Raw genomic sequence first — 25,056 nt, 5'->3', positions numbered from 1 at the left:
GAAATCATTGCTAGAACTTTAATGTTTTTGCTGCACTGTTAGTTAAATGTTGCTTAAAATTCTGTTTATAAAGCTTAAAGGTGCATTGTGTAACGTTTCTAGTGGAGGGTGCATTGAATACTTTTCTCCTTGGAGATTTGTCTGGAATGTTTCACATTATGGCATTAAACCTTTCTACTATAATGGACACCAAACCAGACCAAGTTACAGGTCAGATGTGTGGAGAGGCGACCCTGCTCACAGTCAGAATGCCTGTTTTTCTACATATTTTTGACTTGTAAAACAACCTGTAATTAAAAAAAATAATAATAATAATTCGGTGGAGTTGTTGTTGTTGTTGTAATGCCATACTGTGGAACATTCCAGGCAGAGTAGCAAATCCATAGACACAAGCAGGTGACCAACCCCCAACCAAAAAAATACATAGTGCACGTTTAATGTCAATTTAGCACTCACTTAAAGATGCACTTTTTAACTTTTCTGTTGAAGGATACATGACCTGCTATGACCTGTTATTTCTTTCCTTGGAATGTTCCACAGTATAGCATTAAAGTTTTATTTCCATGGAGACAAAGAGATCATACCACTAGGTCATGTTAGGTTAGCCCACTGACAGCAGGGATGAATGTTTTTCAACAATATTTTTTATTTTTTAATCTACGGTTATCATCCATATAATTGAGCACATGCTACAAAGACTACAACCCAAATGGCATCTTCTGGTTTTGCATCTGATACTATTCTTTAGGTTTCAGAGTATGCCCATTGTCCTGTCCCTGATTTCCTCATTTCTTAATTCATCCATTGATATTTTATGTAAAAAGCCATATATGTTATGACCAAGTGTACCTTTGGGTCTGTCTGGCATCTGTTTAAGTGTCCACATGCTCCATACAAGTCTAAAAGCATTTGTAAACTTAGATGATGCAATATTTATGAATACTAAAGTAGCCATTTCCAAGGTAATAATTCCTCTGAAGAACTATAACAAACCTATTTATTTAAAACTTTTCTGTTAACACATTTGGTTTTGTTGTGTAAAATGTTGCATTTGTTGAAGATTCCATTGCTCGGGGCATGGCTGTAGGTGCACTTCCTCATCAATGCAGGCTGTCATCCCCTCTCCTGTCTTTCTCTGTAGCTTTATGGCAAAACAACAGTTGGTTTATGAAGGAACATTCACTCTCTGCATCTGTTTCATCCCCTTAAGACAAACACAAAACACATAAAGCAACATGGGAGGCTAAGTCCTGGAAGAAAACTATCTTTCATATTCAGGCTGTGCTCTTTTCCATTGCTCTTTTGGGGCATTGTTAGCTTTAAGTTGGACACAGTTGTTTGCTTGAAAATCTAAAACTTCTGTATGTGGATTTGCTATAAAATACCCAAAAGTGAAAAGAAGATGCTCAAAATTGTTACTGAAAAGTGTTGTTTCTTAAAAGGTGCACTATGTAACTTTTCTGATGGAACGTTCACCAGGTTGGAGATTTTATTGGTTTGCCTGGAATATTTCATGTTTCATATTTCAATGTTTTCCAGAGTATATTTAGCAGTACAAATACCTTTAATTTAATAAATGTATGATGGTTATGTTTAATGTCATAACAATCATGCATGTGGAACATTACAGGCAAAGCAAACAAAGGAATAACATTATGTGGTGCACTTTTAAATAAAAGCTGACAATTTAGCTACTGTTGCTAATATCACAGCTCTTAGATAGCACTATGTTTACTGATTTTGACAGATGTAAACATTATTGAGGAGCAATTAATATTTTATTGACTGTCTTTATCCATTAAGAAGTTGCGTCTTTATCATTAAGAAGTTGTCGATACGATGCACACCTGGATACATGAGCCAAGATACAGTATGTATCTTGATACAGTGCACTTTTGGTTTGATACAATGTATTTCAAATTGATTCAATACAGTTCAATGAAAAATAATGGCTAAATCATGGCTGTACTAAAAGTCTTTGTTAAACCACTTCTTGTGCAAACTTAATATGAAACACATTATTTTAACCATGAAAACAGTCAATGTCAAAAGTGTTGCACAAACAAGTTTTTTTCCTCTGAACAAGCAACAAAACTGTAGCGCTCTGTAACAAAATTATTTAGTAAAATATATGAAAAAATACTCTTGGCGACAGTAGCCCACGATATCGATAATCTATCATCACATTAAATGATATGATACATTGATATTTCAATTTTTTTGCACACCCTTAGTCTTTATCAAGTAGGGAGTGTCAAGACAGAAATATATCCCTGAACTTAGACGCTGGTAGTGGTGCAGAGGAGTAGATGAAGAGGCTGACGGTTCTTCTGCTGCAGTGAAGATTGTGTGAAAGATGGGTGTGGCACAGTGTATTTCTATGAATGGCCCAAGACACTTCCAGCATCACACCTCGCCTTAATGACAAGATGGTGACATTTATCAGATTAGCTGCAGTGAGTTCCCGTGCGTAGGTCGTGGTGTCAGGAGGATTACCTCAGAGACACTGCGTTCTGTTCATTTAGTGCTGTATCTATGGCCCCTGCAGCGCCTCTGTAACCAACGCATCACTTTCATTTTTCAGCGCACGCCCTCCGCCACCTCTCCGTTCTGTAAATTGTCTCCAAATTGGATACTTAGAAGCTGGAGTAACAAAGGGCTGAGCTTTTCGACTTTTCTTTTGGCTTCTTTTGTTCTTATTCTTTCTAGTAATGCCTGACTTTTCCTCATTCAGTGCACTGTACTCCATAGCATATATATATTTTTACCCATCTTACAGATTTTAAGGTACAAAAATACTAAGGTAAACGTCTAATACACAAAATATAAAATTGAAAATTTGCATCCAGAATATTTACACAGGTCTTTGATTAATAATGCACCTAATAACACATGACACCATTTCAGTACACAGTGAAGCTTATTTACCACATTATATATTCATTCACATGAATAAGATTTTTTTTCAATTGCATCTTACAGGCAACTCAAACTTTGTACCTACCAGCTGTGTTAGATATTAACTGGAATGAACTATATTTTCAGTAATCTCAGTCAAAATACATGCACACCTAGCTCATGTTTAGCCATCTCCTCATCAAATCATTTACCCAGTCCTTGAATTGGGTACTGGATTGAAATATGTGCTGTAATTGTCTACATGCATGGGTCATCTTGCCGCACCCATTAATACCATTTACATGCTGATCACCAATGTTGAATTTTCCTCTTTGTATGCAGTGTGGCGGCGCGACATTTCTTTCTGTGTGTGCGAGGGCGAGATCGGGCTCTATTGGCAGTGCTCAGGGTCCAATAAAGGCGCCGACACTGGCAGCTACAACAGATTTATGGGGCCATGCTGAGCGCCGCCGAGCATGATGGGGGATGGAGAGGCGGAGCTCCTCTGAGACTCTCCTCTGTCTCGGGCTGATTTCATGGCTCCCGGTCTGTCGCATTGTCTCTGGTCTCAGTTATTTACGGTTTTCTCATCTATAAGAGTGAGCTTTACTATTCTGTTCAATCCACACATATATTGTGGTCCTCTCATTCACTGCCTCTATTGTTCCCTGTTGTCTTATTGCAAATATAGCTGCTCACAGACCTGCTGGTCCTATAGCCACAGGTCTTTGTTTCTTGTAACTAGTTTAAGTAAGACAAATTGAATCAGAGTTCTTTACAATTATGGCATATTAGATACAAAATTTTGGTAAGGTTAGGCATATACAAAAAGTAAATTTGTGCTCGGCTGCAACACATCAACTCACATGCACAACATCATGTTTTTTGCACTATACACAGTTAGAAATCATCTGCTAAACAACCATATATTACATATTTATATGGTATCATACAAATGAGGGCCAATATTACTATTATTATTTAATCTATGTTTTAATGTTGTTTCCTCATCAAAAACATATCTGGAGTTGTGTGTGGTGATACAGGAAGTGCTCCACTGTGTTTTTAAAACTCCGTAAACCTTCACTATCATTTGGATAATAGCAGCCCTGGAATTGCCAGTCTCCACTGAACTACAGATAAAAGGTAGCTGTTAACTTGAAAACTACCACTATGTGACATCTCAAGGTGGAACAGAGCATTTTATTTGACCTTTAATTAACCAGGATAGTCCCACTGAGATTAAGAATCTCTTTTTCAGGGGAGTCCTGGCCTCACAGGGGACTCTACTTTGAGCTTTGGAGATATAGACAAACAATTAAGGGTTCCTCAAACATGTGTGAATTAAACAAACCACAACTCCAGGTATGTTTGTGATGAGATAACAGCATTATAACATAGCTTAAAACTCAACAAGAGTCAAGGTAATGTAATGTAGGACTTTCAAGAGAACAAAAACTTACATAATGAAACCCTTAAAGTTTGTTCACATTCAAGGAGAGAATGCGCTGGGGGTTGCAGCAGTACCTTGCCAGTGCATTGCCAGATTTGCCAATAGATTATAAAATGAGAAATCTATCCAAATAAAACCCAAATAAGTCACTTTGCCATCAGTAATTGTGTGCAAAATGATTTGTGGGTTTCAAGCTCATTATATTTTTTATTATGGATGCCAACTATTTTACAGCAATGTTCTGAATTTTCTTTCTTTCTAAATACCCATCACTTGAAATGTATGGATACGCAAAAATGTGTTAAACTTACATTTAATTAACTTATTGTATATGAAAAAAATGACACTCTTCTTCCGCACTTACAAAGCCCCCATACTCCTCACGAAGCCTGTATCATCTGGGACCTCCCATAAACAGCCCCATGACACCTGACACCTGTATGCCCTGATCTCCCCTGCTCTGGCCCAGGTTCACATGTTGTTGCCATGACAGCACCACACTTATTCACACACTGTTGTTTTTACCTGAAGCACAAAGAGGTTCGGGCCCCTCCCTAAGTGTGTTTCCATGTAAACATTTTGTGAGCAGAGGCGAAGACTCATGGGCAGGTGTGTGGCATTGGAGGGGTATTTTTGACAACTGCTTCAGGAAGAAATCAATGTAGCGATATTGCAGGCTTTTTTCTAACCTCCACTTCCTGTTTCTGCTTTAGGTTTTGGACCTTCCGAGAATAAAAAGCCCACCCACTACCATGTACCTTAAATTATAGGTGCAAGATATTTGGCTAACAAATTAAAGATATAATTTGAATAGTTGCAATTTCCAAATCGGAAAGACTGCTATGTTATATAAGTAACGTAATATCATCTGCATATAACTCAGTGTATAAAACCTGATAATGCTATATTTTAAACCTCTACAAACATGTTCTGAAATGTAATTTCAGGTCCTCTCAAATGCAAATCTAACTGCAGTTGCAATGCTTGTCAGACAAATCCCCTCCTCCGAATTGTAATGTTCTATCTGATGTTTTTTGTCAAAATTCATTTATTTGTATGTATTCTTGTTATATGTACAAAACTCATTTCCTGATTCCACCTTATAATTTTAAGATAATGAAATCTAAATTTCATTTAGATAAATAAAGTCATTCAGTCCTAAACCTAAACTTATGTTATTGTGTGCAGACTCAGGGAGGACTGGACAATATCCTCAGATAGGCAAGGCATATAGACTGATGGACATGATAGCTCTTAGTCAGTTGTGGTTAGTGTTTGTTGGAGTAGAAGTGAGCACATGTGTAGACACAGTGCTTTTCTGTGTTTGACCAGCCCAGGTTAAAGTGGCTCATTAACAGACTATTAAAGTTCAGCCCCTCCCCCATCTGTTGGAAACTGCAGGTCATGCACACTTAGCACCAAGACATGAAAAATAATAATAAACTTAAGGAGTGGTCCCAAACACTGGGGACCTTGTAAAGACAGATCAGGAGCACTATGTAACTTTTCTGGTAGGGAGTCTGCCACCCACTTGCAATAACATGGAGATGTTATTGCAATGCCAAAAATGTTTCACAGTGGAATTAAACCAGTTTAAATCATGTTTATGCATATGCTTATGTTTTTAATGCTCAGTACTTTGAAAAACATGTATTTTCATTTGAGTGGGGTCACATCCCCATAGGTCAGACTGAAGCTTGGCGGCATCACTTATGTCCATAGAGACAGATAAGTTTTATGCCATTTCTTTCCAAAGGAATAATATCTTTATGAAAGCATAGTCACCTTTAACATCTATTGGAATTTTTCATGTCAGTATTTGTTTTTTTTGTTTTTTTTTTTTTTAATTAATAATGACTAGTACCTCTCTTTATGTTTTGGTTATTAATGTTGATCATGATTGTTAAATTAAATCATTTATGCAAGTTGCCTGTCTTCAATGTATTTCTCATTTTGAAGATCTGGGAATAAACTTTCTGTCTGCATAATTTTAAACTTACTCACATTTGATTTTTTCCTGAATGCCACAGAATTGACTAACTTTAGATTCAAATGAATAGCAGTGGTAGGATGGTGAGGGAATCCGTCCTGTATTTGTTTGCACACAGACACATAGAGGGTACAGTGTCAGTGGAGGGTTCTGCTGGTCAGTGTAGCCGCAGTGGGCAGGAGCCACCCACGGGTGATGCAGAGTACACAGAGGGAGCAGGCTGTGGGTGGGCTGAAGGTCAGAGAAGCCCGGACACTCTAGTGTACCGTTGTGACTCTGTCCTCCTCATACTTTTGCTTCTTGTTGTTAGAGAACATATGCTTCAGATGTACTTTGCTGACTGAATATGATTTCTTTCAGGTCAGACTTGCTCGCATTTAACTAGGTTTAGTATTTTCACAGCTTCAAATGTTGTTAGTCTGTTCTTTATCAGTTATTATTGTTTCCAAGTTTCCAAGTAATAAAAAAGTGTAAATCTTAGTCATTTGGTACTGGTTAGCTACTACCACAGTCACTATTACTACAATATAAATGGTTGTGTGGTGAAAGAGATTATATTACTCACTTTGACTCTAGGATAGAAAATAATCATGATACTTTTTACTAATGGTTCTTTTAGGATGTTTTACCCTTCTTGCCCTTGTCTAAAATGGGGAATAGGGCATTGTGGTCTGTAACATTTTACATCATTTACACATTCTAATAATACTGGCTGTTTTTATATTTATTAGAGTCTATATGCTCTTTAGAATTCACAATCATTACAATTGAGTGTGATGTGTGGAGAATAGTGTGGTCATTCTTGTGTGTATGTGTTGCTCCAGAAAAGGCCGTGGCCTGTTATTAGTCTGAGTCAGCAGTGAGGAAGCCCTGCCAGCTGTGAGCCAAGACGGCTGCTGCTGCTGTGGAGTTTAGGAAGAGGAAGAGGAGGACATGGACAAGAGGTCACGATCCAAGATGTCTGCTCCAATACATCACATCATCTGCCACCGAATACATTTTTTAGATTGGAATGTTGTATGTACTTAATCAATCAAAGCTGTACTCTAAGTAAAGATGTTTGTCCAACCTAACAGAACTAAATTAATTAATTAATTAATTAAACATTTTTAAATAGGGCTATGGCAAAACAGTAAAGATCTTTTACCCCATTCATAGCGATCAATCAAAAATTTAATTTTGATTCAATTGCATATTTTTTATTGAAATAAATAAAATTAATCTAAACTCAAAAAACAAATGAATTCTTTCCAAATTCCAAATTCTAGTCCAAACAAAATGCTTTACAGCCACAGGATTGGCTGCAGCCTCAAGCCAAAACGTGTGATCTGCAACCATTTGATTAGAATTTGATTTGGTGAATTGATCTGGCAAATCGCAAAGCCCAAACTTTGAAATATAACTATTTGGATAGGTATTTCTATAGCACATACACCTGCTAGAATATCACATTTTTAGCTGTCGAAGAAATGTGTGTCTTTCTTTGTCTTTCTTGATTTCTAACCTCTCGGTATAGGATAGCTCACACAATCACAGTCACTCCATAGAGCTGACGAATGCAGCTTTGTGTTCAAATGATCTGAACCTTGACCCAGTTTGTGGTTGGCCTTTTAAGTGCTCTGCTTCTTTATGCTTTGTATAAATTTATGCGCCGTTTGAGTTCTAGGGGGAAACTCATTTTGTGTGCCCTAGTTTCCAGAATGGCATTAATTAGGGTAAATTGTCTGTGCATTGTTGGCAACTCACTGTTATAGACCAGGCAGTGATACCACCCTCTGAGCAACATGACAGTACTATAGGAGGTTTAGTCAATGACTACACTATATTTGTGTGTGCCTGCTCATGTATAATGTCCATAGGTACAGTGTAAGTTTGCAGTCTTTTGCCTTTGTAGCTACAATTATAATAGTTATCACATATTTGGGTTAAATGTGATTCGTGCTTTTTTGTATTGTAACAAAATGTGTCCTCTGCATTTGACCCATCCTTCACTGAAAATTAGGAGCAGGGCAGTGAAATATCTCCAGATCTTAAACTAGCATTGGTCAGGACTTCTACTATTGTGAGTGTTTTTTTGTTTTTTTTTTGAGTTGGTGCGATCAAATCGCAAAGGCCACAATTATTTAGATAATAGGATACCAAAATCTGAAGTCTTTTTTATAAAAAATATCTTGTACTTTAGACCTCTACATACATGTTTGTAAATTCATACAATTCTTGTCTTGTCAGTTCAGATTTCAATCTTCTTTTAAATATTAATGTTCCTGGAATTGTCGCAATTGCTCTCAGTTTTTTTTCCTCAATAGTACAGCCCTAGTTATCAGTGCGTCACAACAGAAATAGAAAGACATTTGAAACTTAGGTGTGTCTTTTTCTTGCAGATGGTCACTACACGTCCACCCCTCCCTCATATGGATATGACGCAGACAGGGCAGAGGAGCAGAGAAGGCACCACGACATCTTGCCCTTCATCGATGACTCCCCCTCCTCTTCACCTCACCTTAGCTCCAAGAGCCGCAGCAGCCGCGACACACTGTCCTCTGGCTCTATGGAATCCTCCAAGTCGGTATGTGTGCCCTGTTCTAATAGGGTCAACTGCTAAATTAAAATATTTCATTCTATTTTTTGGTGACTAAAACAAAATAAAATTAATCATAATGACTAAAACTATGACCATGATAACATTACATTACACATACACATTACGCAATTTCCTCATGTAAAACTATGACTAAAAGTAGATCTTTTCATCTACTAAAAGTACTGATACTGTCAATTAATAAAAGCTAAGCATAAATGAATGTAAGGTACAAGTAGAAACTAGATCCAACTAGACCATAAACAAAATCAAAATCCAAGGAGCTCTTCTGTACAGATCCCATGAAGCAATGCCATACAATTTATCATAGCTGACCACTATTATGGATTTAGTCAACCAAATTAGCATGACATTTTTGTCGACTAAAAAGACTAAAACTAAAAATCATTTTTGTCAAAAGATTAAGACTAAATTAAAAAATATTGTTTAACATGTTATCACAGATATTATGTAACAGTATTTGTATTTACTGACTTGTGTCTAAGCAGCAGATTAAAAATAACTAACCAAATCTAATGCCATATTGATCTACTAATACCAAGCTCAGTAAACATGAATAAGTCCAGTGTTGGTTTGCAATAGGTGCCAATACTTTCTCTGACCTCAATACAGTGAGGGGAAGTGGGCTAATCTATTCTTAGAGCAAAGCTGTCAATTGATGAAAAATCAGATCTGCCATTACAGTGAGCTTGATATAGTGTGGAGGCAGTGAACCGGGACAGAAACCCATCCCCTGAAGAGTCGAGCTGTTCCTCATCCTGGGTATTAGACCGAATTACCTATCACCTCCATCTTCCCTCCCCCCAGAAAGCCTGTGATCTATGATGGCTTGTGCTTTTTAAGGGTTGCCATGGAGACGATGCACACATACCTTCATAAACATGCATAAACTATGGGTTAGTTAGTACAGATTACAGTGCACCAAATATTTATTATCATTTGCATTTGTATCAGTACAGTATGTGCATTCTGTTACTGAGCAAATAGAGGGTCTAACAATAGTGAAAGGTCAGTGGAATCACCTAAGAAACTGCCCTAAGAAATTTCTATAGAATTTTCCCCAGTATATACAGAAGAAGGGATATAAATTGTATGCTAAATTTTAAATGAAATTATATCTCCAACAGTGCCTGAACCTGCTGCTCCCATATGCTAACCCAGGACACTGATGCATCATGGGAATAAGAGGCTAATACTGCTGCTCTCCTGCCATGCCCTGGGAGCAGTTGATAGCATCACAGCTCATGAATTAATATCCGCCCCCTCACTGTTTACTCAGCGTCTGAGCAGCTAACCCAGCCATGTCAGTCTGATAGATGGGCTCAATCTGACAACTACGGATGGATCCCCCCTGAATTTGACCTTTGACCTCGTCCACAAACAACAGGGGGATTTAGTTACACTCTGAACACATGATCCTCTGTATGTAAACATGATACACAAGTGTTTACGATAATATGATGCAGAGAACAGAATTACAAAAGACTTGAATTCAAAGTTGTCATGGTTACTTTCATTACTGTCATCAGCTATTATTAACTGGTGACACATCGTAATAGATAGCCCTATTATTTGGAACAAGGTTTAGTTGTACAGTCTAGCAATTGAAAGTGGGCTCATTCAGTTTTCTGATTGGATAATTGGCTGTCTTATGTCATATAAACTGCATTTATGAATAAATCAGTACATTTTGCCTTTAAAATCAGTACTTAGATTGAACAGATTTCTTCACAGTCAACAACACTGAAAAGTTAAGTAATGTTTAAATACAATTTTAAATATTCTACATAAAGTTGTTTTCTCATCAAAAATGTACCTGGAGTTGTGTTTTGCTTCATTCACACATGTTTAACACCAAACAGAAAACACTCTTTTCTACCTTGTGATGTCATGTAGTAATACAGAACGTGTTCCACTTTGTTTATAAGCTCCTCAAACCTTCACTAGAATCATTGATGATGATGATTTCAGTCCTGAAATTGCCAATCTCTACTGAACAAAAGGTAGAAGGTGTTATTTTAACTAGAAAACTACTGCTTTGTCGCATCACAAGGTGGAAAAGAGCATTTTGAGCTTTGAATTCAGACTAATAATAAAGGTTTACTCAAACGTGTGTGAATGAAACAAACACAAATCCACTTATGTTTTTAGGGGGGTAACGGCATTATAACATGGCTAAAAACTCACAATAGGAAATTTTTCATAATATATGACCTTTATGCAACAGAGCACACCTATTAGCAAATCAAATGAAATTAAAGTTAGCATGTCTTTGGTTTGCCCTTCAGCAGTCCCACTCTAAAAGTGTGATAAATGATGTGTCAGAGCTAAGGCTAGCTCTGAGTGGCTGATGCTTTAGTGATGTCACTTTGATGAGTCATCAGGGGGGACCCTAGTGAAATCACTTATTATGGAGGCTCCTTCACTGCTCCATCAGAAGACATGACTGAGAGGACAGTGGTAAGGGACAGGGGTCATATTTGATAATATGATCTATATGATGTGATGAAGATTCGATACAATACATTAAACATGGCTCACAATTTAATAATACCACTATTTTACACTACATGCCATAATTTGATATTGATATATTGCACATGAATTTCTGCTATATCACTATCCTTCAGACATTTTAAAACTGTGTTTCTTTGTTAAACCACTACCTGCTCAAACTTAATATGAAATACACCGAGCCTGTTTTACTGATCAAAACAAATGTCAAATGCTTTGCATAAACAAAATAGTTACAACAACATATTAGAGCCCGACCGATATATCGGTTGACCGATATTATCGGCTGATATGGGCAACTTTAGGCATATCGGCTATCGGCTGATATGCTTGCTGATAGGGGCCGATATTTCACGTGGGCATGTTATACCTCGTTATAAAGCTTAGACTCTCTACATTCTGTTCATTTAATCCAATTTACAGACAGATAAATGTCCTAATATGTGGCTCCACATCAGTATTTATCTACGGAGTCATTTGTCTGTGTGTGTCCGTACTGTCCCTGAACACACCACAGAGTCGCGTCACTCACGTGTGTTTGTTTACACCTGCAGACACAGATCCAAACACTGAGATTATATTCTTTTTACGGACAATCGGTTTGAGTCTGGATTAAAAGGACATTTATTAGTGAAGATTTGTGATGTGAGGAGGAGCCTGTATGAGCGGTGAGTGTTGGAAATATGTCGACTCTGAAGCTAGTTTTTGTCATTTGTTATGGCTTAGCTGCTGTAGCTCCCGCACATAAACAGACTGTTTTCTATTGGTCTGTTCTAAAGTGACTATATTGGCCGTATATTTGCTACTGGACCTGCACTGATATGTAAATGAGCTGTGAATAGAGGTGTGAATTATGATATTTGCGCATATAATTAGGTCGTTTTCACACCGCTAGTTCGATTATTTGGTCCGCACCAGGCAATAAAATTGTTATTATGTAGCAAATACACTCCAGTGTGGTCCGCGTTCACACCGGCAAACGAACCAAAACTGGTTCGATTGACGTGTCTCTGTTTCCCCGGTAAAACAGCGATACTCCAGTTATCAACACCGATGTTCCTGTTAAAACCACGGGCCGTCCTCATCTCAAATTATCACCATGAACTCATAAAACAGCAACATGTAGAACTTTGTACAAACTCACCGCATCAGCCCAGAGCTCGGGTAACAGCAGCAGCCAACAGCGCTCACAGTAGCGCGCAGCTCCTCAGGACGGGGCTGGGGTCTGGTCCTTGGTCTTCTGTTACAAGCTCGTTGGTCAGATTGTCCGGAGGCTCTGTCCTCCATGTGCTGGTTCCAAACGGTGGCGAGCAAGACCAGTGCTTGATGGACTAAGTCCGAGCGGGTACGTTCAGTCGTCTGCGCGCTGTTTCCGTGCGGGAAAAGCAAGAATGCGCTATGGACTACAGGTCCGGCGCATTGCTCCGGTTCTCCGCGCTCAAGAACCGCGGCTGGTTCCAAGGTGGTGCAGCATCCGGACAGAAGCGTGAGTCCAGTTCGGTTTGTTATATGTTGTTCTGAGCGTCCGTCCTCCGCGCATTTGGTTCTTCCCGGGGAAAGCGCTTCCTCAGGTCGAGGCTCCCCGCTGCAGCTCCTCTGAGCCCGGCCTGAACCGGAGCTGCCCCCGCTGGTTCGGGACTCTGGTTTGGATCTAGTCCGACTGTATTTCTCACACTAGGCTAAAAACGGGGACTTTTTAAAGTTGTATCAATTGAATGGGCGATTGCCTATTGCCATGAAATTATTTGGTTAATTAAAGCCTAAAATAACAAATGTTGGTTGCTGTGTGATCACGGGGAACACCGGGTCGTCTCTGTGCGTGTAGGTCCCGAACAGGGGTACGCACCCCCAATTTTGACTCACTTTGGAGCCACACGTTCGCACACTGATACTTGCTCTGATCTTCGTGTGTTACATTCTCTGTATTGGCCACTGTTGGTAAAAATAATTCGAAAATGAATCGCATCTGCGTCTGGACAACAATCTGTTACTGCGCTGGAATCGTACAGCGCGTCATTTCGGGCAGAGGAGACGCGTGTCCCTCCCATGATGCATTTCAAATAGTCCGTTTGTCCATACTGTCTATGGTTTGGACCCGGGTTCGCTTTCACACCAGAGGAACCGCACCAAAGTTGGTCATTTGGTGCGGATTCAAGCGAACCGAGACCACCTCTTTTTTGCGGTCTCGGTCCGCTTGATTTGGTTCGGGTCCGAGTCCGATTGACGCTTTCACACCAACGCAAACGAACCGAACTAACCACTTTTGGTTCGAATGGACCGTTTGGTGCGCACCAAATACTGTCGGTGTGAAAACACCCTCAATTACCGCGGCGCGCACGTATTTACGGCTAAAGGCTAATAGCGCTACTTTCTTTACTAGTTATGGTTCCGTCGCGAACGAAATGACTAACCGGCTCTTTGAAGGGAACGACGGGAGCCTGATCCTTATTGGGAGCCGTGTTTTCTCTTTCTCTCACTTTTTTTCTCTTCACGCCGCGTGCAGACTCGTGGTTTGACAGCGGCAGCGGCTAAAAACGAAACTTTGAGAAATTTGCGTGTACGTAGGATTAAAAAAAAACCAAAAAAAAACGAGCATATTTGACTGTAGTTTAGCATAAAATAAATAAGTCCCGGTTTAGTCCTTTTTCAGTCCTGGTTTAGACCTGGTTCAGTCCTGATTCAGTCCTGCTTTAGACGTGCTTTAGTCCTGCTTGCAACAAAACAATCTGAAGAGCCACTTGGGAGCCAAAAGAACCAGCAGCTTTTAGTGAGCCAAGCCAAAAGAGCCGGTTCTCTAAAAAGAACTGGAATACCCATCACTAGTGTCTAGAATGTGATGCAAAAATGCCATTAAGTCAACCTACTGTCTGTAAATATGATGTAAAGAGGCAGAATAACAATAAATGTTGCCTAAATAAACCCAATTTAAAATCCACCAGAGCCAAACCTAAGTTTTTTAAACAATTCAACATTTACAGTGAATTTTTACATCACTAAATATATCGGTGATTATATCGGCTATCGGCAGCTCCAACTTCCATTATATATCGGCCACAGCAAAATCCATATCGGTCGGGCTCTACAACATATGACATATAGATACTGTATCACCAAATTTAGTATGATCAATATGTAAATTCGTTTCTTTGAGGTTTTGTGGGTTACTCCTGAGGCGATCTCTGGCATTTGGATAGCAGTGTAAACTGTGCTTCCAAATAGTACCTGTTGTGCATAGAAACCAACTCGGTAATTCTGTACAAAAGCAATGATTTATTTGTGAGCAACTTTTAATAACTGTTCAACCAGTAGTAATTCAGATTGGAGCAGCCATCGATCAATTCTGTGTTAAAACCTTCTTTATACATCACGTAATCTAACTCTTTGACAGCTCTTCTGTAGCCCAGGCATCCCGAGATCATGCGCAATCTTATTATGCCATCCACAAAACCATGTCTGACAGAACAGGTGCTAAGTAGATTAGAATATGAAAAATCAAAATTGAAAATGGTTAATAAAGTGCGGAGTGCAGCCTCTCCTCTCAGCCTGGTGTTTGTATAGGACCTGACAGTGTGCTGTAGTACTGGGCCGTAGAGACTCGCACAATAATATTATTAGTGAGCACTTGTCTCTGCTCCTCCGGGCTGATCTGCTCCTCAAATAAACACTGTTTGTATTGATTCTGCTGGATCTTCTGCAAACATTAGCCATGCATGAGCAGTCGAAAAACACCCTAAGAGATGGTGTAAAATATGTGTGCAAAATTGTACCTTTATTTTAGTTTGTGCTTGTGATTTATTTTGAAAGTTCAGGAATTAAATTATGCCTTTGTGTATGTTAGTGAACATTCTTTCAATACAGTGTTGTAATTCAGCAAAGGATTCATAATTTATTCATTAACTCCCAAATAACTCGAAGGTTTTCTTTTCGAACTTATTCACAATAATAGTTTTAAAGATACTCTTTCAGTTATATTTTTAAATGTGTGTGTGTATGTATGTATATATATATATATATATATATATATATATATATATATATATATATATATGTCTGTATATTTGCTGTATTTGCTAATTATAGAAATGTATGCAATTTTATGGGACCAATATAAAATCAGATTTTATTTTTTTTTTTATGTTCTTGAAGATAATTTATGAAGTTACTCTCTTTGACACTTTTTTTTTTTTTCATATTATTTAAGTTAGTTCACTGTGTACAGCTGCATGGTCTTTCAATGTTATTAAAATACAGATTCCCAGTTTATTTATTTAAAAACTATCCGCTATAGAACTGACAATACTAGCCTGTTTAAGTCTATCCCTTGAAGCTTTGTGATGGCTTGAGACTGTGGCGTTGTATTGACTCCAAAAAATCAATAGTCTGGAAAGCTTTGTTATTCATCCAGTCTGTAACTGTGTGGCAAGGTAGAAGAGAACATTAGTTTTGTAGAGTTTCTCATCACCTTTAGGGCCCTATCCATTGAAGACTAATGTGCACATTTTGCTAGAGAATTCATGATATTTTATTTATACTGAAATCAATGTTGCAAACGTTTTCCAATTCACTATAATTTTCAAACCATGGCTAGTTTGTGCTGGACTGACCCTGTTCATTGAAGTAGCCTGTTTTTGTACTGTTTTCCATGTGACTCACTACTTCCCTGTCTGCTTTTATGATCTCTAATTCTGTCCTATACAGTTCAGGTTTGTTTTAGCCCAGTTCATTTAATAAAGACCATATAGAGCAGTATACAGACACACAGACACTGAGAAAATAGTGATGAAACTAATTTAAACCTAAATATCTTGAAATCTTATAGCATTCCTGACCTGATCCCCAGTGTAGAAACCCCAGCTCTAAATCAGTAGCCTACTGTTAAATTGTATTTGCATGTACGTTAGGGGTGTGCAAAAATATCGAAATAACAATACTAAATTTGGTGATACAGTATCATTATCCTGTGGTGCTTTATAAATATATATCATCAAAGATTGTTTTTGGGTGTCTTTTAGCATTTATTTTTGGGAACACGCTACAATTTTGTTGATTATTTAGTGGAAGGAAACTTGTTTATGCAATACACTTGACATATTCACAGATTTGATGTGATTACATTAAAATATATGCATTTCATATGAACTTTATACAAGTAGTGGTTTAACAAAGAAATGTTGCTAAAATGTATTTTGTTCTTCTAACAGCAATATATCACAGTATCATGTGCAATATATTGAATATAGATTATCATATGTATTCCCTGCAATTCACTTTTTTTTTTTTTTACTCACTTGGCACCCTTAGATTCTTTCACACACACATTTCATATATTCCTGCTTTAGCTCAACACCCAGAGGGCATTCTCCCTGTGTGGGTTATTTCAGTTGGTCCACTCTCTGTCGGTCTATGTGTCTGCCCCTCTCACATCCACACTCCTCTGAACTCTGACTCTGCTGAAGGGAAACACAGGGCCGTCCACAGGCCATTTGGGAGTGTTTGACTTTCCAGATGGTGCTACAAGGAAGCAACAGAACAGCTTTTGTGCAAGCTTTTGTCTGTGTTAGACGTACAGCTCAATATTTGAATTCACCTTGTTTGATGGGTGGGCGATATTGGAAAAAAAACATTGTTGCAATTCATCTAGCTTTCATATTGTCGCAAGAGGTATTAGAATAAGAGTACAGTTACTATGATTTGATGAATTCACTTGTCACTCTCTCAAAGCATCATAGTGGGTGACCAATACAAGGAGTGCGTGAGGAGATGCCAAAAACATGTGTCTGTATTTGAGCATAATAAGTGAATTAACATATGCCAGTTTACCTAGCCCAAAAAGGATTAATAACACTTAATGCTAAACCTATTTTTATTATTAAATTACATTCCATTTCTCTCTTTATCCTAAAACATGTGCATGGGTGTGGGTTCACTGTATTGTCAAAATGTCATGGTGATTTCTTGTTCATTTATTGCGCTTAATTTCTTTATAAAACTGCTTGACTAGATCTAAATCCAATGTTGACAAGCTGTTAATGCCACTAAGCCGATGGGAACCACTCTGATAACCTACTGTTTGAAAAGTAAATCCAAAAATGAGTCTGGATGGTAGCACTGAACAATCCTGCTGTTGTGTTTGCAGACGGAGTGTGACTTGGAAAAGGGTCTGGAGATGAGGAAGTGGGTGCTGTCTGGGATCCTGGCCAGTGAGGAGACATACTTAAGCCACCTGGAAGCTCTGCTGTTGGTGAGAACTGACACACAAAACACAAATGCACTGTGGATGTTGAAGGTTAGTTTAGTTCAACTTGAGATTTCTAGGATCTACTTCACCACCTTCTTATTTGTCAAACAGATTATATTTCAGTTGTTTTATTCAAAGTAAAAATAGCTAAGAAGTGCATTGCTATGCTTGGCCCTTAGACTTTTTTGATCAGGACAGATGTAAGCTGGGAATCAGTTTTATGCAGCTGAGGCTGCAGTTGAGCAGACAGTTGTACTTCACAGAATATAGCATGTGTTTGACATCATACTGAAAATGTTAACAATGCTACTATTCATTAAAGGTGCACTCTGCAATTTTTCTGGAGAAGGGTATGTCATCAGATTGTGTCCATCTAGATGTTGATGTTTTCAGTGTTCCACAGAATATCTGTCATACATTAATTCAATACAGTTTAATTTATTTTTAAAACAATACACTTTTTTTTTTACTATGAATGTTGTCAACCCACCACAGATCTGACCTACAGTTTGACCTGGTGATATTAACTTGTTCTTTCTATGATGATAGATAAGTCTAATGACATACTGCAGAACATTCACAGAAAAGCAATAACATCCACATGAAGACACAGTGGTGGTAGACTTTCCACCAGAAAGTTGTTACATAGTACACTTTAAAAAAGCCTTATTTTGGTCTAGTATCTGACCTCTGTCTGTTCACCAGCCTATGAAGCCACTGAAGGCCGCTGCCACCACCTCTCAGCCGGTGCTCACTGTGGCTCAGATCGAGACCATCTTCTTCAAAGTGCCTGAGCTCTACGAGATCCACAAAGAGTTCTACGATGGCCTGTTGCCCCGAGTGCAGCAGTGGAGCCACCACCAGAGAGTGGGAGACCTCTTCCAGAAGATGGTGAGTCTTGGACTGTTATGCACATAAAAAGCATAACAAATATAACCTGCTTCCATGGTGATGAGTAAGTGATCATTTTTTTATTTTTTTTTGGGGGGGGGGGGGGCATGCTTGAGTTATAAATGCTTTTCTCTTGTGAATTATTTTGAGGTTACAATCCATTTAGTTTCGTCTCAATAGTACTTTGCTCTCAACTAACACTTATTCCCAAAAAAAAAAAAAAAGAAAAAAAGCCAGGCCAAGCCTACTGAACTGGGTAATCATTTTTACAATGGCTCTATTAACCCCCATTGAATCATCTGCTAATTTCCTCAAAGTCTTTGCCTCCCTGACACACACACATGCACACACACATGCACACACACATGCACATACACATGCACACACACATGCACACACACATGCACACACACATGCACACACACATGCACAAACACATGCACACACCACTCCACTCATGGAAGCAGGAAGGCGGGTGCACAATGCTGTCTTTCTCCTGGAGGCAACTCAGGCCACTGCATTGCGAGCTTCATCACTCCAACAAGCTGCAATAAATAGGATCCTGCCCCTTTTTGACACTTTTCCCTTATTCTCTAATTTTTTTATTATCTGACAAGTCTGCCCGTGAGACTCCACTCAAATTTTAAGATTTAATTTGCCTCTTTGCCCTAATAAAATCCAATTAATTTTTTTCTGACAAGAATCTTTCATAAAAAAAGTCTATGTTGCATCCATGGAGTGTAATGCTTAACTCTTAGTAACAATTATTTTCATGTCATTATTGAATTGGCTCTGACACATCTACTCATCAAGCATTATTTGTTCATCGTGGGAAGTGCATTACAAAGTAGGTGTAGTAATAATCTTTCATACAAAGAATTCTTCCACAGCCCCGTGCCACAATATAACACGTTTATGATGATCATAAAAGATGGATATGCTGGCCATATAATATAATTATCTACACAAATAGGTTTACTCTCTACTATAAAAACACATTGTTATGGATCTTGATGTCATTTTTCTTCAGTATTTAGAGCTTATATTTCACATTTATCAGTATTTATTAACTGTGGGTCTTAGGCAATGTTTACCCATTTTGCAAGTGTGCATTTTCTTGGATGAGAAGTAAGATGGAATGGAAAGGCTGTAGATGTTTTTCCTAGTTGTTATGTAGTATGTTAATCGCTGTCAACCTCTGTGTATCAAATACTGCTACAAAAAATTTGTAAATATGGTTGTTAATGTGCACACTAAATGTACATATTATGATAAAAATGTTTTTATAAGAATTTGTCAAAACTAGCAATTATTTTATTTCAGTGATTGGAAGAATTCTGACATAGTGAAGGGTGCTTTGGCTTTTTTTGGCTTTGAATTTGGCTAATTTGACTTTTCTGGTGTTGGAACCGCAGCCAGTAAGTCTTCTTTACGATGCTGTGCTATTTAACTGGAATGTTTTACAGTATGATATTGTACTTACCCATCTCCATGGAGGCAAGCAGGCAGGTGACACCAGTAGGCCAAATTACATGTGGAGAGCCAACCCTACTTAATATAAAAAATTATGTTTATCAGGGTATTTTTAAGCAATAAAAACAGCTGCAATTGAATAAAAGGAAGATAAGATAGGTTTCGTAATGTTCTACAGTGGAACATTCAGAGCGCCATAAAAGTTACTCATTGTACCTTTAAATGTATTCTAATTTAATATAAATTGGAAGTAGAGCAAAACAAGTAAACCAGAATGCATTGTCAATAATGAACCAAAATCGCTAAGAGTGACTGATGTGTATTATCACTTGTAATTATTAGTTTTTTATATTTTGTTGGCATATTTTGTTTACATATATGCAATCTGCTATTCGCTTAAAAGATCCCCATTAAATAATGTATTTTAAGGACATTGTTGCCATTATTCGTAATTAGTGTACAGCAAAAAAGACTCATCTCTTCCATATTGATGCGGAAGTCTTTGTGCTTTTGTCAGCGTCTGGAAGGAACAATTAACCCGACAAAGAGATGTACGCTCTGTGTTCTCCAATCAGCCTTTGCAATCTGCTTTGTCTAACATTCCTCTGCTCCATCTTATATGTCCTACAGACTTTTATCTGTAACACACCCACTTTACAATCCTATTCCACACAAGAGTTACTGTAATAAAAAACAGTAAAAGATGCTGAGTTTACAGAAAAAACACCTCAAATTCTCTTCAACTGAGCTCAGAGGAGGTGATGGAGACAGACCTAGAATAAAGTGTAGGACAGTGGATTTTAAAGCGGTTCTTGATAGAGGCGTCTACCAAAATCTGACAGGCTTATAGCAAACGGAGGGCACATGAACAAGGGAGGCAGGAGACAGGGAGAACAGAGGGAGGGAAGAGCACCACTGACAGGGAATGAGCATGGTTGTCACACAAAAGGGTTAGAAGACTGAATCACAGAGCTAAATCACTCCTGTCATGTGGCCTGTGTTAGGAATAAAGTGGAGGTATTAGAGAAAGGAAGACACAGAGAGATGAACAATTTGTCTACTTATTATTGCAACTGAGATTTGTTTGTACAGTTTAGATCTGTCCAGGAGCCAGTGGTGGAAGAAGTACTCAATTTAGTTTCTAAAATAAAAGGACAGATATAGAAGAAAAACAGTAAAAGTCTTGAAGATTCAGTTAAAAAAAAAAAAAACTTTAAGAGCTTTACACAAATTTTGAGAACTGTTAAACTGTTAAATGCAGTGTTATTGATGGTAAATAGTAGCATTTCTTATTTATTCTAGTGAATTTTCTGTATGTTTGCTCAAAGCCTTGAATCCAAATTTTTATGGAGGTTGTTACCATGAATGTGCTAAAAACAACTTCTTAGACAATATGCAGGCTACAACAATGTAATGGACTAGAAAATATAAGTCTATCTACTGTAAAATTTTTAAATTACTATAAAATTACAGATACCTTTGTAATCATAATTTAGTACAGTACTTTTGGTTGCTTTCTAACACTATCAGGAGCTTGAATATTTGAAAGAAGACTGAAACGTAAACTGCTAACCAAACCCAGCCTCTTTCTTGTATACTGTCTGTAGTCTGTCATGATGCTGTTTGCCTAATGTGGTTTTCCGCTGTGGATTACACACAGGACAAATCCCAAACTGTGAAATCTCAGTTCTCCGGCAGCTCCTTTCATTGCCCAAAGCCATTTTGTGCTGCTACTGTGGTGTGGAGCGTTGGTGTGGATGAGACTGGCACATTCAGGCTCTGAGTTTTCCTTCACTGTCTGAGTGGCGTCCTCAGTGCAACAGATTGTGTGTCCCAAGACAGGACACAGGATCGCTGCATCAAGGAAATCACATACTGCTTGATTTTGTCCTCTAAACATTTTAGTTCATAGCGTTTGGAACAGAAATCATTCTTGAAAAGGCTGTAATCAGATGATTTTAATATTCTAAAGGGCTTATAGTCTAGATATGGAGGAGAGGTCAGAATGCTATTGTAGAATTTGCTTTTGTCATATTGCAGAGGTATTTGTGTATCCATACACATGGAATTAAATCTGCACCATTCAATATCTAGCACAAATGTCATCATAAATCATTTTCAAAGATGAAATAAGTACTGGTATAACACTTCCATGTTTTTGTTGGTTTAAAATATTTGAAGATCTGAAGCTTTTGCAACCAGTTTTAGACAAAACATAAGTAGCCTCAAGGTCTATGCAATTTTTTTTCCCTAATGTTGCTTTATAGGAAAGTTTTAGTCCTTTCAGCTTTTTTGACAGGATATATTGCAAATAGGGAGAGAGAGGAGAGATGGATCTTAAATTCATGGTGTAGATTCTTGGTGTATGACAAGAACGTTGCCTAATTGCTAATGTTGTCCTACAGTGAGCAGTGTATCTGCTTAGATCAGCATATGGTAAAAATACAGTACCAACACATTCCAGCTGTAATCAGCTGACCTGCACCGTGAAACAGGTCATACTGAAGTGTCAGGGTCAAAGGTCATTAGCATGAAAGGGTCCATTTTAGGTTTGCACCAAAATAGATGGTAAACAGTCCTGTTAAGTGACTCTCTGTTAGGTTTGTTTTATGTCCCATGCAATTCAAAAACCGTAGGAGTCCCTTTTTGGTTTTTGAAATTTTTTTATACTACATTTTCTGTGTTGGTAGCACATACCGTGTATTTGGCACAACAATATGGTGTAAATAGTGGAACATTAGGGAAACTGTTGGCAACAAGACTCTAGATAAATAATTATTAATACCAATTCACCAGCTCTCAAAGTATAAGAATTTGTAGGTTTATGTGGTTATTTCTTTTAATACTAGATTAGGCCTACATGCAGTTCATGTTTTATTTTTGCTAATACCAAAATAAATGTTCTGATTTTTATTAAATTGCCATATATTATGCAGCCCTAATTAACCCAATCCAAAAAAGAAGCAACACACAGAATTTCAATAAATAAATGGCCAACTACAATGAGTCAAGTCTGTTGTACCTCTTATGCTATGTCAAGAAAGACTGCCCCCAAAGCAGAAGTGCTGGTAGAACATGGCGATAAAAAACAAACAAACCATGCAGCTAAGATTTACCAAAGCACTAAAATATAGACAATTTCAGTTTAACAACAATTTTACCATTTCATTTCCTCTTTCTTGTGCTGCACTTTCTGCTGCTCACAGCTCTCTCTCTCCCAGCTTGCTTTTATGGAGGAGAATTGATTGTTCTGTTCACTCCTGAGATGGATCACAAGGCTGGCAGGCAGCGTTTGGTTGAGTTTGATTCAGCCATCCAGCTTCCTAAATCTGCTTTCGTACCCCCCTTACACTGGCCATTAATTACTCAGACCAGCAGCAGCACAGAGGCTGACAAAGTGGCTGCAGTGCCAACGACCTGTAGCGGTGAGGGCCGTCCTAGTGAGAGTTTTCAGCTGTGTTATAATGTTATTGTGGTTTTTGATTTTTTTTTATTAAAAACATGCCTCTTGTTTGGTTTTGTTTCTTTTATTTCTTTAGCAAGACTGTACAGACTAGACAGCTCTGTCTGAACCGAGAAGAGCACTTTGTTATTATTGTTAGTGACTTTTAACACCTTTATTTATGTATTTAAGTGTGAGTACTGGCATGAACATGTTTGCTAGTTATCTAGTTATCTATCCATCCATCTGTCTATATGTCTGTCTCCCACTTGATCTGAAAATATCCACTCTTGGCTAATATTAAGATGCACAATAAAACTGGCAAAGGCTATATGACATGGCAATATAAATGCTGTGTTGGAATTGAAGTGAATGCATTTACTCAATTACTGTCATTTCAGTATATTGTGTGAGAAAAAAGTACTGTGGAAAAAAAAAATCTACGCTTATACCCTTAATTAATTTATAATATCTTGGACACATTTCTTTATACTTTTTACTAGTGTATGTTTCTACAATCTGCAGTCTGAGTTTTACAGGCTGCTTTTTGAGTTTGGAACATCATGTCTGCCAAATCCCATCAATAATATGTGCAGTTTAGAGTATCTGTCCTAAAGTTTTATGAATCATCGATATATGGCTCCACTCTTTACAGTTACCCCAGCAAACATGATGGCATACTTTAAAGCTCTATTCTGTACTTTGTTCTGCAGGCGAGTCAGCTGGGAGTGTACCGGGCTTTTGTGGACAACTACGAGCTGGCAGTGGAGACGGCCGAGAAGTGCTGCCAAGCCAACGCGCAATTTGCTGAGATATCTGAGGTAAGTTACAGTAGTAAAGTAAATCTAATCATACTGCCCAACTGTCCTCTTAGAAAGAAAAGGGAGTTATATCTCTACTGCACTTACAGGAAATGAGCAGATTTGGCACAACTTCAGTCCACTTGATTTACCAGTGCTTTGAACCGTGTGATAGTAGTTTTAGGAAATCCTCAACATGAAGGATATGTGTGTGTGTGTGTGTGTGTGTGCGTGCGTGCGTGCGTGCATGTGTGTGTGTATAATATGTTTAATGTGTTTCTCACCTTCCACGGTGGTAGGTCTCTCACCCTCATTCAGCTCGGGTCCTCTACCAGAGGCCTGGGAGCCTTGAGAGTTCTGCGCAGTATCTTTGCTGTCCCCAGTACTGCACTTTTCTGGACTGAGATGTCCGTTGTTTTTCCCGGTATCTGTTGTAGCCACTCTTCCAGTTTGGGGGATTACAGCCCTGAGTGCTCCGATCACCACAGGCACCACTGATGCCTTTACTTTCCAGGCTCTCTCCAGCTCTTCCTTGAGCCCCTGGTATTTCTCTACTTTCTCGTGTTCCTTTTTCCTGATATTACCATCGCTTGGTATTGCGATGTCCACCACCACGGCTCTGTTCTGTTTCTTATCCACCACCACTATGTCTGGTTGGTTCGCCATCACCATCCTGTCAGTCTGTATCTGGAAGTCCCACAGGATCTTGGATCTCAGTCGTTCTCCACAACCTTTGGAGGTGTTTCCCACCTTGATCC

At 38.3% G+C, this 25,056-nt stretch overlaps 1 protein-coding gene across 1 annotated transcript in view; it reads left to right on the top strand.

The window, feature by feature from the left end:
• Positions 1–25,056, top strand: part of bcr (BCR activator of RhoGEF and GTPase) — a 79,737-nt gene that overhangs the window by 37,126 nt on the left and 17,555 nt on the right. The window contains exons 2-5 of the mRNA XM_055154081.1: positions 8,723–8,907; positions 17,591–17,695; positions 18,398–18,583; positions 24,212–24,319. Of these exons, the coding sequence (XP_055010056.1) occupies positions 8,723–8,907; positions 17,591–17,695; positions 18,398–18,583; positions 24,212–24,319 (584 nt within the window). The remainder of the gene's footprint in view (positions 1–8,722; positions 8,908–17,590; positions 17,696–18,397; positions 18,584–24,211; positions 24,320–25,056) is intronic.

Source organism: Boleophthalmus pectinirostris, unplaced genomic scaffold (genome assembly GCF_026225935.1).
Source record: "Boleophthalmus pectinirostris isolate CB_2022bp ecotype Guang Dong unplaced genomic scaffold, ASM2622593v1 HiC_scaffold_18, whole genome shotgun sequence".
In the NCBI taxonomy this organism is placed as follows: domain Eukaryota; kingdom Metazoa; phylum Chordata; class Actinopteri; order Gobiiformes; family Gobiidae; genus Boleophthalmus; species Boleophthalmus pectinirostris.
Note: the sequence above shows the minus strand (reverse complement) of the source record. Positions and strands in the feature narration are given on the sequence as shown.